General features: G+C 43.7%; 1 protein-coding gene and 1 long non-coding RNA gene across 7 annotated transcripts in view; one reads left to right on the top strand and one right to left on the bottom strand.

Moving 5' to 3' along the window:
- LOC138783334 (uncharacterized) overlaps nucleotides 1–1,572 on the bottom strand; it is a 68,141-nt gene extending 66,569 nt beyond the window's left edge. Inside the window, exon 1 of the long non-coding RNA XR_011361663.1 lies at nucleotides 1,362–1,572. This is a non-coding gene — a long non-coding RNA (uncharacterized lncRNA). The remainder of the gene's footprint in view (nucleotides 1–1,361) is intronic.
- The window catches only part of RIPOR2 (RHO family interacting cell polarization regulator 2), a 161,048-nt gene that overhangs the window by 46,447 nt on the left and 98,132 nt on the right, over nucleotides 1–16,469 (top strand). For 4 of the 6 annotated variants that reach the window (XM_069957920.1, XM_069957914.1, XM_069957915.1 and 1 more), the window contains exon 1: nucleotides 1,169–1,581. The exons of 1 other annotated variant lie outside the window; for it this stretch is intronic. In XM_069957920.1, coding sequence (XP_069814021.1) covers nucleotides 1,446–1,581 — 136 coding nt within the window. In that variant the 5' untranslated portion in view covers nucleotides 1,169–1,445. One more of the 6 variants, XM_069957917.1, reaches the window with a different exon arrangement.

The raw sequence follows: 16,469 nt of genomic DNA on the forward strand, positions 1-16,469 counted from the left end.
AGGCCAGGGCTGGATTTGAAAAGAGGAGAAATCTCAGGCTTTCCTGTATGACCTGATCTCAGTTTATAGTCTGTTCCTGGTTTTGGCTTCAAATCTTTGGCAGATAATCTTTTTGTGTAAAAGGGCCCTTACATTGATATCTGAAAATCTGCAGCAGATCTTGTATGTGTGGCTGCATCCTTGGGTCCCATTCACACATCAGTAACCCTGTCTGTAATAACGGACCTGCAACTGCGGACAGGATTGGGAATTTGTGTCAGTAACTGTCTGCATTTGCCGGGACCCAACGTCATATAGGTGACACGCACAATGGCTTCATAATTTTTTGTTGCATGGATTATGGCTCCAAAATGGATCTGTTACACCTAGAGATGTGTTTATGGGGCCATATGAACTGCATGTGTGATATGATGTGTGAAAGGGGCCATAATGTCACATGATTCTTCGGAATATAACATTTTTTAGGATCCAACTTGGACCAAATGATAGAATAATGTGCAGGTTTGAGTCTATTATACATTAAATAAGTAACAGAAAAATTATTAATGCAAATCTAATTCCTAGATCCAAAAGAGGGACATGTAAAGAGCAAAGAGGGACTTGGCTCAAATGTAGGGATTGTCCCTTCAAAATAGGGACACTTGAGAGGTATGCTATGAAAAAACTTTGATATATTGCGGCCCTCCTCACCACGCTCCCCCTGTGGTGTCTCCAGGTCTCCCACTGAATGATCACACCGACACTTCCGAGACGGACTAGCCTGGGCACTGATAGCCTGCTCAGCCAATCACTGACCAAGGTGCTGTGCCATCTTGGTGACTGACTGAACGCTATCACTACAGGAGGACATGGGGGGGAGTGTGGTTTGGTAAGAATAGGATGTTTATGTTGTACACAAGGACAGCAATACATTAAGAGTCTTCATTGCCGGAGTGCCCCTTTAAAGAAAAGGATAATAAATGGAGCTTGCAATGCCATGTATATTATACTTTCTGACAACACACCAAACAATACTGCTGTATGCATAATGGCCATATACTACTACTACTAGTGAGCACTATTAGCTCCTGCCACATCATAGCAACCAATCAGATCCCAGCTCTCGTCTCAGGGACGTGCTTAGGAGACTATAAGCCTTGCTCTGATTGGCTGCTCAGTAACCGCACTTTCTCTTCACACTATTCAGATGTATTTCCAGCAGTGTCCGTGCAGCACTATAAGTATTTTCTCTCTGCGGTTCCTCTTCACTTCCTGGGTGTGTCTGTATATAGAACCGCATCCCTTATCTAATGTATGAGAGCGCATCCTACACAGTGCTGGCACAGCACAACTCCTCACCCTCTGTTTCCATGCCAACTTACAACTTCCTGTGAGCAGAGCGCTGTGCCCATATCCTTCCATCCCGGGAGAGGAGCCTGGGTGTATGGCGGGGAGCGCGTTATCACATGTGCACGCGTAGTCAGGAGGAGCCGGGAGCCACGGAGCGCAGCCCGAGACCAAGCAGCGTCACAGCAAGCATGTCTACAGAGGAGGAGAGCGGCCAGCAGCGGGGGGACGAGACGGACGATGTGCTGGCTGAAGGTAGTGACATGCTTCTTCTATCATACATACCTGGCCCCTCATGGCCATACAGCCCGTGCAAGGGCTGATCCTGTATACGGGACAGCTGGGCAGCTCACCTGTGGGAGGCAGAGTGCTACCTGCACACAGGGACCTGAGGTATATAGAGAGCGTAGGAATACTTATTATACATGATGATCTTGTCAGGAAGTGTACAAAAGGCTACATTGGCTATGAATGTGTGTGTATATATATATATATATATATATATATATATATATATATATATATATATATTGTTTGGGGGATTGTCAGCCCTCAGTTTTCCCTTTCTTAGGGGTTTGCAGCAGAATAGATCCATGAAGAATTATGGAGGTGCTATGCGATGGCGTCTGACACAATCTCCATGGGAGTCTCTTTCTGTGGGTGCAGCGTTCACCTCAGTAAATGGAAATTTATTTGTTCTCATTCACACAGTAATTGCTACTTGTGTTTAGTGAACGGTGCTGCAGATTTATTCTTCAGGTTTGTTTATTCATACTTGGTCTGAAAATTTTCAGCTGTACGAAAATGAGATTTTACCATTCACATCTACCTTGCTGGTACTGTTATTTCCTGCCGATTTTTCATGAAACTGTCCAGACATAAATTGCTTAGATTCTCACACTCTACACACTAGGGTGTTAGTTGCTTATCCCGCTAGCTTTATGTGCCTGCTTGCCTGTTGGTTCTTCATGTGACTGTGTGCCTACGTGCGCCATTTTACAACAGACTACGCTACACCAATCACATCACTAGTGTAAACTGATTTCTTAGAGTTTGTTCACACTAAGGATTTCAAACGGAGTTCACGCCATGCCACGCGAGGTTCTGCCTGTCCCACTGATTCAATAGGTTTTCTCATGCATGATCCGCCATCTGCCCAAAGAATTGACGTGTCAATTATTTGGGTGGATGGCGAATCGCACGTCGTGAATCCTATTGAAGCAATGGGACAGGCAGAATTTTAGGCGGAATCCTATGCAGGAACTCCGCTTGAAATTCAGTGCCTTTTCCGTAGTGTGAACATACCCTTACAAAGCAGATGAACCAAGGACCAGGAAAATCCTTAGGCTACATTCACATGTCCGCAAATCAGCGGACCTTATGGACGGGAAAGAAATGTAATGGATTCTCTCCTCGCCCGGCATGATGTGTGAATATCATGCCGGCAGCAGGGGAACTCTGTGAATCACTGCAGTGCTGTAGAGACAGAGCCACGGCCATTCAAAGAGTTTTCCCACTGCCGGCATGATATTGACAAGTCATGCCAGGCAAGAAACGAATCCATTACATTCCTTTGCGGACGTGTGAATGCCCCCTTAAAGGAAACCAATCAGCATTTGTGCTGATTAGGCTCCGGCAACAGCAGCACAGATTTTGCAGCTGGGTCACCTATCATATCAGGGGTTCCTGGCTCCATATCGTCATGTCCTGGTAACTTAACCCACCGCTGCCGGGCTAGTACATTACCTGTCCACACTCCTGCCTACTTCTCTGACTCCCTGGTGTCCTGCTCAGCCAATCAGTGCGCTGTCCTGCAGCAGCAGCCACTGATTGGCTGAACGGGAAGCCCCTGCGGCCTATGGGAACATACATTACCTGCTCCATGCTCTGGGTTAATGGAGCTGAGTTTGACATACTCGCAGTGGGATGTCAGGGTAGCTTCACACACACACACACCGTATCGCAGAGATCCGCAGTAGATTTGATCTAAATAACTGAACACAGCATCAAATCTGCACCATCAAATCTGCTGCGGATCCAGTGTGTGTGAATGCACCCTAAGGGTAGCTTCACACTTACCATATCGCAGCAGATTTGACTAAATGAATGAACACAGCATTAACCCCTTAGCGACCCACGACGTACCGGGTACGTCATGGTGCCGCGGGGGGAGTTCAGAGAGGAGTCTCGCCAGGACCCCGCTCTGAACTGCACCGCTCCCGGCTGATATGTGCAGCCGGGCAGTGCCTCTATTAGCCAACACGGGTCCCGTTGCCGCGCCGGCTTATTAAGCACTTCAATGCAGCTGTCAAACCTGACAGCTGCATTGAAATGCTTCAGACCTCACGTCCCTGGTGTCTAGTGGGGGGAGATTAGTTCTTCTGCCCGTGCCGGGCCTCAGCGTCGCAATGACGCTGATCCCGGCTCGGCAATACATTACTTTGGCCTGCAGCAGGCCAGTGCAATGTATCACAGATCTGATGGATCTTTGCCGTGTATATACACAGCATTGATCTCTATGAGAGATCAGTGCTGTGTACTGTATATACAAGTCCCCCAGGGGGACTTCTAGTTAATTTAAAAAAGTGTTTTTATTTATAAAAAAATCACCTCCCCTAATAAAAGTCCAAATCACCCCCCTTTTCCCATTTTATAAATATAAATAAATAAACAAACATCTTTATCGCCGTGCACGAAATCTCCCGAACTATTAAATTATCACATTCCTGATCTTGCACGGTAAACGGTGTAAGCGCAAAAAAATCCATAGTGCAAAATTGCGCATTTTTGGTCGCATCAAATCCAGAAAAAATGTAATAAAAAGTGATCAAAAAGTCGCATATGCGCCAACAAGGTACCGATTGAAAGTAAAGATCATGGCACATGACAATTCACACAGCCCCATAGACCAAAGCATAAAAGCGCTATTTGCATAATAATAGAGCAATTTTAAGGAACATATATTTGTTAACAATGGTTTGAATTTTTTTAAAAGCCATCAGATAAAAGAAAAGTTATACATGTTACATATCGTTGTTATAGTAATGACTTGAGGAACATGCAAGGAACATAACAAGTCAGTTTTACCCCAGGGTGAACGGCGTAAATGCAAAACTCTGCGAAATCCAAACAAATTCCGTTTTTTTTTTTCATTTGACAGTGCAAATGATTTTTTTTCCGGTTTCGCAGCATATTTTATGGAAATATAATGCCTGTCATTGCAAAGTACAATTGGTTTCGCAAAAAATAAGGGCTTATGTGGGGTAGTGCGGTATAAAACATTTATTCACTAAATAACACACATTCCAAAGATATACTACATTGTAATGTGTGTTATTTATGTGAATGGCCCCCTTCCCCATGTTTCCACCCCCTGAACGTTGAACCGGAACTGTGATATTGTAAGACGTCTTCTGTTATGCTCAGCCAATCGCGGCTGAGCAGCTGATGAGGGGGGGCCAGCATGAGGAGGGCTGGAGCGGTCCGGCCATCCTCCTGGATATGACGTCATTGTCCCAAGATGGCGGGCGAGGTCGACAGTGATTCTGTGAGTATACAGTATCACACTTCCGCACCCTTGAACAGTTTTTATTTATCTCCCCTAGAGGGAGCAAATCGTGTCTTAGTTCTTTATAGTTCCATGCTTGGCAAATAACATATTGATTGAAATACTGCCGTGTGATTGTGGCCCACGTCTGTGTGGGAAAAGGGAAGTGAAATTTGGCTGACTACAAGCAGCTTTTCCTTTGCTTTAACTCTGATGGCAGTAGCAGTGTCAGGTGAGAAGGGGATGGAAAAACCACCATTGCTTGGACTAATGGTCCGTTTACAGAAAGCATTAATTCGCCCAATTTTGAAGCAACTATTTCGTTTTTATAACTATCAGAATTTAGACGAATAAATAGTTAGAAAATTCGTTATTGCGATCGTTTATAAGATCGCCTAAGCCCATCTCACACATAGGATGAATCAGTGAAAGACTGTTTACACAAAGCGATCTGCGAATTTTTAGCAAACGACCAACGACTATTTGAGAACATGTTTACACGTACCAATTATTGTTCAAATGCCATGGTTATTGTGAAAATTCGAACAATAATCGTGATGTAAATAAGTACTGATCTGCTAGATTAGCGCTCACTTAGTCCATATACAGCCCTATAATCATGCAGAACGGACATTGTTAGCAATGTTCCTGCAGTCTTTGCCTTATAAGTGTAAAATAATAAAGTTATATATACCTCTCCTCGCTCCCTGATGTCCTGTGGTGTCTGAAGTGACAGGCCGCTCAGCCAATCAGCAGGACAGCACCGTGGCCAGTGATTGGCTTCAGACACTGCAGGGAGCAGGCCGCAGCTAGCAGGAGATCAAGGAGCGTGGAGAGGTGTGTATGTTTATTTAGTTTTATTTTTTACAGATTCATCAGCTGTTGGCTGTGTATCGTTGTTACACATAGTGATGTGCGCCCGGAGGCCGATGTTTTTAGATCAGGACCAAAAGACACGATCAGCTAATGAGATTATTGCTCGTATAAGACCAGTGAAGACGAGTATAAGAAAAAGTGTAGTGGTTGTCAACAGCAGCAAATAGGATCTTCATTTTGTAAAGGGAACCTTTCCCTGGTTTTGTGCTGACCAAACAATGAAACAGGGCTGCGTGAAACAGGGACAGCTTCCTTATAAGTCGTGAGGGGTGTTATCTATGTAGAATCCAGGGCATGAACATATGAATCTGCAGCACATTCATTACTCCTTGTGGCCTTTTCTCATGAGTATGTGACTGGGTTATAAGATTCCCTTCGCTCACATTATGGGCAAAATGTTGGAGAATTCTGGCACCCAACTCTTGCCAAAAATTTGAATGTTGTGAACATATCCGCAATAAAAATTCAAAGGTTTCAAAGGAGGCCATGTATAATTTCCATGTATAAACATAAGTTTTGTAAGTCATTTATGAACCTGGGAAATTAGCCTTGGGGTAAATTACTGTAAGGAAAAGCAGTGTGGAGTATGCTGTGTTCACAGACCTAATGTTATGTCTGCCAAGGAATATAGAACAATAGCGCTTGCACTCCACTACTTTTCTAAAAAAAAAAATACAAATAAGATATGGTACAATATTGCTTGTTATTACTGTTACCTGTTGTCACACGAAATATCTTTCTAGATCTTAAAATGCTGGAAAATATATATTTTTTTTTTATTATAGATTGCAGGCAGATATATACTTGCTGTTTCATGTGACCCCCTAGGCTAACATTAGAAGTACTAACATGCAATATGGTTTTTGTGCAGCTCTTGGTCCATGTAAAAGGGCCTTTGCTGTGTCAGCTGATAATTGTTTAGAACAGACAGTGATATTTATTCCCCAGCGCTGTATACAAAATTAAAGGGGTTTTACAGCACTGCAGAAACATGGCCACTTTTTTACAGAGACAGCACCACTCTTGTTTTCAGGTCAGGTGTGGTTTGCAGTTAAGCTCCATTCACTTCAATGGAACTAAGTCAAACTGGAGACAAGAATGGTGCTGTCTCTGGAAGAAAGTGGCCATATTTTTCTAGCGCTGGATAACCTTTTTAAAAGGGTTTATCCAGCACTACAAAAACATGGCCACTTTCTCCCAGAGACAACATGACTCCTGTCTACAGTTCAGGTGTGGTTTACAATTGGGCTGATTTGGTTCCCTGCAGCACTGTATAAAGCTCCCGTACGCAGCTTTATCCCTGAGAAAATGAAGTTTAGTCCCCACTCGCACGGCAGGTAGTGATCTGGGTGGCTTCCCATCCGTATCTAGTCACCGATCTCTCCCTGTTAGCGCAATTGGCGGGGATGATTGACAGGGAAAGGTGCCGGCAACGGGCGCTGCTCATATTCTATGCAATACCATGTGCATATCAGCCACAGATGGTACAGGTACATAAGGATGAGCTGGTGGTATATTCCTCCAATGTACTGATCAGGTCAGTAAGTGGACGGTAGCAGAAAAGCATACACCATGGACAGACAACTATAACAGCATAGGTAGGTAGCACCTAGCCCTAAGTACTCTCACTTCAGTGAAACGTATATTCCATGCCACAACCCAGCAAGACACACATCTGTGCCTCACTGGGAGGTAACTATATAGTGACACCATGTTGTGTCATAATGTCATCAGCTTGGGGCATTCTTCAAGCTGTAAAGTAGTGTGAGGCTGTTCTTCCTCCCAAAAATAAGAGGGAACATAGCCTGTTAATGTGAATGAATACGGAGCCCTAAAGCTCCCTACAGATGTTGTTTCTGCTGCCTTGTGTTTTGGAGCAGTAGTATCACACTTACTTATTGGGTTGTGGTTAGTGTGGTTTTATGTGCTCGTGTGACACACAGGCGTTTCTTATACCTCAGCTGTAATGTTTGTTATGTCTTGTATTTGCTGTTTTTAAAAGGTCTTGAAGCAATCTGTGATAAAACAATAAATCGGTGATGCCGAGGCCTGATTAAAGGGGTAGTGTGGCGTAGGGGTAGGGGGTAGTGCGGCGTTTATTCACTAAATAACACACATTACAAAGTTGTACAACTTTGTTATTTAAATGAATGGCCCCGACGTCACCTTCGGGAGGCCGGCCGGACTACTCCAACCATCCATCATGCCGGCCCCCCTCTGCCGCGTCATTAGCTGCTCAGCCGTGATTGGCTGAGCATAACTGTGCTCAGCCATTCGCGGCTGAGCAGCTCATGACGCGGCAGAGGGGGGCTGGCATGAGGGACGGCAGGAGCCGTTTGGCCGGCCTCCCGAAGATGACGTCATCGACCCAAGATGCACCAACACTTCTGGGGGGGAGGGAACACGGGGAAGGGGGCCATTCACTTGCCATTCACAAAGTTGTAATGTGTGTTATTTAGTAAATAAATGTTAAAAATCACACTACCCCTTTAACAGGCCAGCAAATGGCCTGGGGATGTGTTGGCCTTAAAGGGAACCAATCAGCACGATTGTGCCTAAATGGTTCCCAGAATCATAGTATAGAGTTACTGACGGGCAGAGAGCTGTGACGAGTCACGGGTGGCTCCCCGCCGAGATGGAAAGTTGCCGCCCCTGCCTCTGCCTCTCGTGGCAGAATAAAAGTACTTTTTCTCCTTATTAATGCTACTGCTGCAGCCGTGGCTGGTACATGCCGCAAGCTGGACAGTAGCTCTATAATATGATGCTGACTGGTTCCTTTTAAAGGGGTTGGCCACTTTATAGTAAAATTGCTCAGTGTACAGTATTAGTAAGTGTACTCACTGTATATACTGACAGCAGCTCCCTGTGTACCTCATAGAGGTAATATCAGACTCCCCTCCTCCAGGCTGGGCTGCCCTGCTCTGTGGTGTTTTGGTCCATAAGATTGCTTACATGGAGGAGCATATGACCAGGCCCCGCCCCTTAGTGTCCACCACTGAGCCTGTATATGTCTATGGAGGACACAGGGGACAGGGCCTGGTCACATGCTTCTCCATGTCGGCCATTTTATGGACTGAAACAAAACAGCAGGACTGCACAGCCTGGATGAGGGGAGTGTGATTTTAGCTCTATGAGGTACACAGTGAGCTGCTGTCAGTATATACCGTGAGTACACTTAGGCTGGGTTTACATATACAGTATAAGTTTGCATCAGTTGCGTTTTTTTCCACAAAAACTGACCACAACTGATGCCAAAAATGCATCAGTTGTCATCAGTTTTTCTTTCCTTCTTTTCATTAAAAACCATCAGTTGCCATCAGTTATCACAAGTTGCTCTCATCAGTTGACATTTTTTTCCCCAGTATGTTTTCCTGTCATTTTCAATGGGATTTGCGGGGGAGCGCACAGGGAGGCTAATTGGGAGGGGGAGAGCACACAGGGGGGCTTATTGGGAGGGGGAGAGCACACATGGTGGGCTATCTACTACTGGGGGAGAGCAGACAGCAGGGCTATATACTACTTGGGGAGAGCGCACAGGGGGGGCTAAATACTACTACTACTGGGGGGGCAACAGGGGGCTATATACTACTGGAGGAGCAACAGGGGGGGGCGATATACTACTGGGGGACCAAGGGGGGGACTATAGGGGAGAGCACACAGCAGGGCTATATACTACTGGGGGAGAGCGCACAGGGGGGCTAAATACTACTGGGGGAGCAACAGGGGGGCTATATACTACTGGGAAAGCAACAGGGGGGGGCTATAGGGGAGGGGGAGAGCACACAGGGGGAGAGATATGTACTGTGCTACTCTTTGGCTGAACGCCGGATGCCAAAGCCGAACGGCATGCGTCCTGCCCAGCGAGGCATCCGGCGCTCTATTTGTTTGAATGAGTGCGGTGCCGCATCACTGGAGCGGCGGTGCGTTAGGACGCTGCAAGACACGTCCTGACGGTCCGGCGATGCGGCGACCACTAGTTCACTGCCGCATATTTTGAACTGTCCCATTCAAAAGAATGGGATCAGTTCAGTGATGCGTTTCCCTCTGGCGCTTTTCTCCTGCGCCGGAGGGAAACGCAGCCGCACCGGCTCAGATATGTAAACCCGGCCTTACTAATACTTTGTACTGACCTATTTTACTATAACGTGGCCAACCCCTTAAGTGTTGCTCAAAACGCTCCTTCAGCTGATAATTGGCTTAAGTAATAGTGTTAGCTATCGGCCGAGGAGCTGGAAAGCGCTGTCTGTCCGCTGATCTTGTGTGTTTGTACGGCTTCAAAATTTATTGCTATTGGCCTGCACATCTCCGTGTGTAAATGGGTTGTGCGGCTGGTAGTAATCTGTTTAAATGGCTGCACAAATAATAGTGATTGTGCGACCTGGCCACGCAATTGATCGTACTTTTTAGATGAGCGCCATATCTGGCCATGTAAAAGAACCCTTAGGCTGGGTTCACATCGCCTTCTCGCCCTCTGCTGCCATTTGGCTGCATACAGAAACCTGTTCCAGCTGCTTTGGGGATAAAATAGAAACTCCTGGCCATGAATCCAGGGCAGGGAGCGAAACCAAGTTGTAAGAGGAGATTTTTTTAGTCACCATGGCGACCTTGCATCAGGTTTTGTTCATCCCTGCAGTCATGTCTTATTCTCCATCTGTATCAGTCTACAAGATTTGGCTTCTGAATCCTTCACTTAGCTTTTCTTGTGGGTTTTTCCTTCTTCTGGGAAAGGAGATGTACCGCGTAACTGTTTCAAAGTTTCAGGTGATCTGTTTAAATCTGCTTTGTTAGCCAATGGGAAACAGATATTGCTTTATCAATTTTTACCATCCGTTATTATAACAAAACGTCATGCTTTCTTAATAGGTGGGCTATACCCATATGTGCTTTTTTGCAGTAATTTATCAAACAGCTCAGCTGCCTCATGTGCCATGTCAAGGAAGTACACAGTAGCCAGGATGCAAATAAACCTTTATATGCTGGCTAAACAGGGAAAGGATTTAGCAGTGCTCAAGTCCCCCACTGTTATGCTGTTAACCTAGCTATCCGTCCCATTCAAGCACATTGGACACTTTGTACTAGACGGCAGCACATGTTGAGCAGGCATTAACATTGGACACCACTGGCTGTTTCAGCCCTTTCAGCTGGTATCATTGAGATGCCGGTGACATTCTCTCATCCGGTGTGAAAACACAAATAGGCAGCATTTTGTCACCTGGGTAACAGGGGTTTTCCAAGTTCAGTATTAGATTGACAAATTATGTGGTAGGAGATAGAGAACAGGAAAAAGGATCTATATCACTAGATTATGTCAAATTCTGTGCACTTTTTTTTTGTAAAAATTATTTTTGAATTGGTATTGGGAAAAAAAAATTCTATATCATTGTGATCAGGATAAAATTTATATTATATATCATATTAGTAAGTAGCGTTTCAATCTCTCATTGAGATCTTTTTCAAGATCTCAAAGACCTTAATGAGCAATTGAAATGTTGAGCATTGATGGGTGAATAATAAATGATAACTGATGGACTCAGCAGCAGCAGCTCATAATCTTGGGGTGACTTCTGAGTAAATATATAAAGAAAGAAAGATATAAGAAATAAAGCAGATTCTCGTGTGTGTGCAGTGGATGCAGCCAGTCTCCAGCCACCACGTCCTGAAGAACTCAAAACTAGACTAGATGGACCAGGTGGTCTTTTCTGCTGACAGTCTTCTATGTTTCTAACTAATATTCACCATACACAAAGAAAAACTGCTAACAATGCCAGATACCTGTCATATAGAGGTCAGCAATAGGCCCAGATTTTTCTTCTCCCTGTCAGCGTCTGCGCTTCTGAATAATTAAGGCCCCTTAGAAACTTGCCGCTCAGCCAGTCAGTGACTGCAGCTAGGTCCTGCCTCACTCACTGATTGGCTTAGCGAGCATTTCTGAGTGGGGCCGTGACCTCACAGGATTGGGAGCCAATGTAGGGGCCACAGGGACTCTCTCTCTCACTCTCTCTCTGTCTCTCTCATACACACACACACACTCTGCTGCAGCCATAGCACACTGATGACTTCTTCTCCTCCTCCTTCTCTATATTACACAGGATATCTTCCTATTACACTGCTGCTTATATACAATCATCCAGCATCCAGGAAAGTTGTCCAGGCTGACAAGCAGACGGATGAGACTAGTAAAGTGCTTCAGTACTGTAAAGTCGCTCATCCCTAGTATCAATCATGCTTTCTTGAAAGATGTGAAATTTCACAAAAGTGACTGCACAAAACTTTGCGACAAATTGACATGATTCCATAGACAAACAGCAATGATAAATTCTTCCCCTAAATCTCAATACATCTATGTTACTGCTAAGCAAACTACTAATTGGTCTAACTTTAAGTAACCAGTCTTCACATGCAATAGCTTTATAGACCAGCAAGAGACACAGTGATAATAAATCCATAGACTGCGCAATCCGCAGACGATAAAAGAATCACTTTTTACTAGAACAAGCACCATGACGTATGATATAAAATAAGGTGGAAAAACTGCAAAATTTACCCTTTACATCTATGAAGAGAAGTCATAATGCAAAAAGGGGGTGACAGTGTCACTTTAAGTCAATGGGAACAGTGTTTTCAGCACTGTGGTCGCATGGTTTTTGGGTGGGTTCGCACTACTGCGCAGATAAGTTCTGGCGGATTTGGGCGCTTGTACCCACTAGCGGCTGCACGCCTCTCCGCTGGCGCCATAGACACCATTCTATGGCCGGGCCGATTCTGCCGTCCACCGAAAAAATTAACATATCAGTTTGTTCGGCAGAAGCCGGAATCCGCCCTGCCATAGAATGGTGTGTATGGCATGGGCGGAGAGGTGCGCAGCTACGAGTGACAGAATCTGCCGAAACTAATCTGTGTGGATTCCATAAATCCAGGAAAATCAGTGTAGTTTTCGCTGCAAAAACCACATGGCTATTAAAGTGGGAACCTCCTCTAAGAAGGACATTTTAATAGACTAGGAACAGTGGTTGTTTTTCTGAATGAAGAAATTTATGAATGAGTTTTTGGTCTAGGACATACACAGGACCCAGCTTTACCCTGTAACTCCCCATATTGTCTCTACTGGGCCCTCTTTAGATTACATCTGTGGAGCCATTGCCCCTATTTGATCCTGGACTACCCCTACTTCACAACATCTTGTTCTTCAGTGTGCATAGTTAATTTTTTATGTCCACCCATTCTGTTACTATTATAGCTCGAGAACGACTTTATATATTTTGTTTATTGGTAAATTGGTCATTTTGTGAAATGCGAACATTGAACATTCTTTGAAAGTACATTTATATTTTAGTATGTCCTAAATGGTGACCTCCATGACGGTACATAGCTGTGTGTCTACATTGAGATCAGTACAGTTCTTAGGTGTCTTCCAGATTGCCCACAGCCTTAGACCAATTACATTAAATATACATGTGCACTTACGCATTTGTTATTGTAACCGGAGCCTCGTGATGTCATCCTCTACTGTGCTCTGTGATGCTGGGGCAATCTGCCACTGAAGGGCTCTCTGAAATACTTACTCAGGCTAGGAAAATGTCTTTGTGAGAGGAATTACAGCAGAACTTGCTGTGGGCTGCTACCTAGAAGTTGCTGTGGGCTGCTCCTTGCTGCTTCTCGCTGCTTGCCATCGTTGCTAAGCACCAGCCTGGAATCTATAGCTCATACAACTCCGATGAGAACTGAAGACATTGAGGATTTGAAAGCACCCCACCCCACAAAGCACAAAGTGTAATTTGACATGCAAATGCATTAAAGTGACACTGTCACCCCCTTAGTGCATTCTGACATCTCTACACAGGTGTAAAGGGTAAATTTAGTGTTTTTCATATCTTATTTCATATCATACGTCATGGTGCTTGTTCAAGTAAAAAGTGTCCTTTTATCAACTGCAGATTGTATTAAGTGGGCGTGGCCTCGCGACACTAGCGCCACATAACCCCGCCCACAACGGCACGGTTGGCCCCGCCCCCTTGACGCCCATTGGTTGTCCAACGTAAAGGGGGTGGAGTCTAGACCTTTCGGCCAGCCTGTTCCAATGGCCGGCGAGGGGGCGGGGCCAATTGTGCAGTTGTGGGCGGGGTTATGTGGCGCTAGTCCCGCGAGGCCACGCCCACTTAATACAATCTGCAGATGATAAAAGGACACTTTTTACTTGAACAAGCACCATGACATATGATATGAAATAAGATATGAAAAACACTAAATTTACCCTTTACACCTGTGTAGAGATGTCAAAATGAACAAAGGGGGTGACAGTGTCACTTTAAGTACTTAGGCTAACATCACAAGAAGTAGGAGGCTCGTCTGTAGAGATCTTCAGTGCATGGCTTGCCAAGTTCAATTTCGCTAAAAATGAGGCTGACATTTTCTAATTTCTTCTGATTACATAATGCATTGAGAATTGGGACAGGCAGACACCTATTGCTTACAATATTTGGCTCTTCCATTTACATGTCTTTGAAGTTTCTGATCACATGGCTCCGAATCTGTGCTGATATTTAGGCTGCGGTGTCACAATGACTTCAATCAGGTTTCTGCCCATCCAGTCTTCTTTGTAGATATCTTGTTTAAAGGAGACAGAGGAGCTTATATGAAATTAGACTTGTATGTAACCTCCTTTAGGCTGGGTTCACACTATGTATATTTGAGGCTGTATTTGTGAGGCTGTATAGCAACCAAAACCAGGAGTGGATTGAAAACACAGAAAGGATCTGTTCACATAATGTTGTAATTGAGTGGATGGCCATCATTTAATGGCAAATTTTTGCTGTTATTTTAAAACAACGGCTGTTATATTGAAATAATGGCAGTTATTTACCGTTATATGACGGCCATCCACTCAATTTCAACATTGTGTGAACAGAGCCTTTCTGTGTTTTCAATCCACTCCTGGTTTTGGTTGCTATGAGGACCTGACTTGAGGACCAAATACAGCCTGAAATATACTGTGTGTGAACCCAGCCTTAGACTGCAAACATTTTAGGATTTTTTAAAGGTACTAGTACACTTCAGATGTTACATGGATTGTGTAACAGGAATATTTCTCTTACTCTCTGATGACAAGTTTATTGAACCTGTAGGCTTTTTTTCAGAAACTAGTGTAATGCTTTTTACTTATACATGATACTGTATGTTCATTGGGGAAGGCTATCTTTGTATACACTGCTCCATTAAAGCCTGGACAGCAACACATAGAGGCTATATAGCTGTGTGCCAACATTATGTATAATTATGTATACATTTGCAGATATAAAATTCATTTATAATAAATCTTTAAAAAAAAAAAAAGGTGAACTATTAATGCTTAACGTGCTCTGTATGTATTAGACCAGGGCCAGACGTATTCAGAAAGTTTCCCATGGCCATGAACTATGGAGACTATTCACAAAGTCCCATTGTAGATTCAGCATTAATTGCCATCAAACTCAATGGTTGGTAATGCAGGATCACTGAGGCTGGGTTCACACTATGTATATTTCAGGCAGTATTTGGTCCTCATGTCAGGTCCTCATAGCAACCAAAACCAGGAGTGGATTGAAAACACAGAAAGGATCTGTTCACACAATGTTGAAATTGAGTGGATGGCCGCCATATAACAGTAAATAACGGCCATTATTTCAATACCACAGCCGTTGTTTTAAAATAACAGCAAATATTTGCCATTAAATGATGGCCATCCACTCAATTACAACATTATGTGAACAGAGCCTTTCTGTGTTTTCAATCCACTCCTGGTTTTGGTTGCTATACAGCCTCACAAATACAGCCTCAAATATACATAGTGTGAACCCAGCCTCAGGTTGCATTATCATGAATAGACCTTGTGAATAATACCAAGAACTTTGAGATACATTTTGTGGCTACTTGTTGATGGACCTCATTGTAGGAATAGTCAGGCTTCTTCTTCATTCTATACATTACGCATTTGATTCTTGCAAAGACTCCGCCATTTAGATTGTCAGCAAGTTTAGTGGTTTGCTAATACAGAATATACCTATATAATCAACCAATGCAATAAAGAGGCCCCAACAGGCGAATGATTTATTTCTTTAGCTTTACTTTGTGACAGAAAATAATAAAAGTAAAAAAAACTCACATTTGGTCACCAGAGTCTTTAAGCCCCACCTACTAAAGGTATTTCTTTTTACTTCCAGTTATTTTTTCTGTAGTTTTTTTATTTTATTTTACTGCTGCATGGCTATTTGAGGTCTTTTTTGCTGCACAAGATATTTATGTCTAGTAATTGATTCAGTTGACTAAGTGATTGTTTATTTATTTCTAACATTGTTAGAAAGCTCCATTAAGATGGCAATAGGTGTCCACAGGTTTCCAGGTACAGCAGTTCCAGGGCTTCCCCTGTCTCGGCCATTTCACTTCCTACTATTTGGCATAGCCTAATAGTTTGCCCTTTTACTTTTACAGACTTTAATGTTTTGGAATACTGAGTATTCCAAAGTATTATCTAGATGATCAAAGGATTGCAACTTGTAGTAGTAGTAGTTAATAATAATTATAATAATAATAATAATAATAATAATATTGGTATTACGCCAATAGATTCCACATGGGCGCAACTTTTAGTATACTAGAAGGGCAAAAAAAAAGTTACTTTTTACATATTGTCATTGCAATGAGTTGCAGCAGTAAGGTGCAACATGGACCCCTCTGCTGCACCAAA

Source organism: Dendropsophus ebraccatus, chromosome 2 (assembly GCF_027789765.1).
Source record: "Dendropsophus ebraccatus isolate aDenEbr1 chromosome 2, aDenEbr1.pat, whole genome shotgun sequence".
Taxonomy (NCBI): Eukaryota; Metazoa; Chordata; class Amphibia; order Anura; family Hylidae; genus Dendropsophus; species Dendropsophus ebraccatus.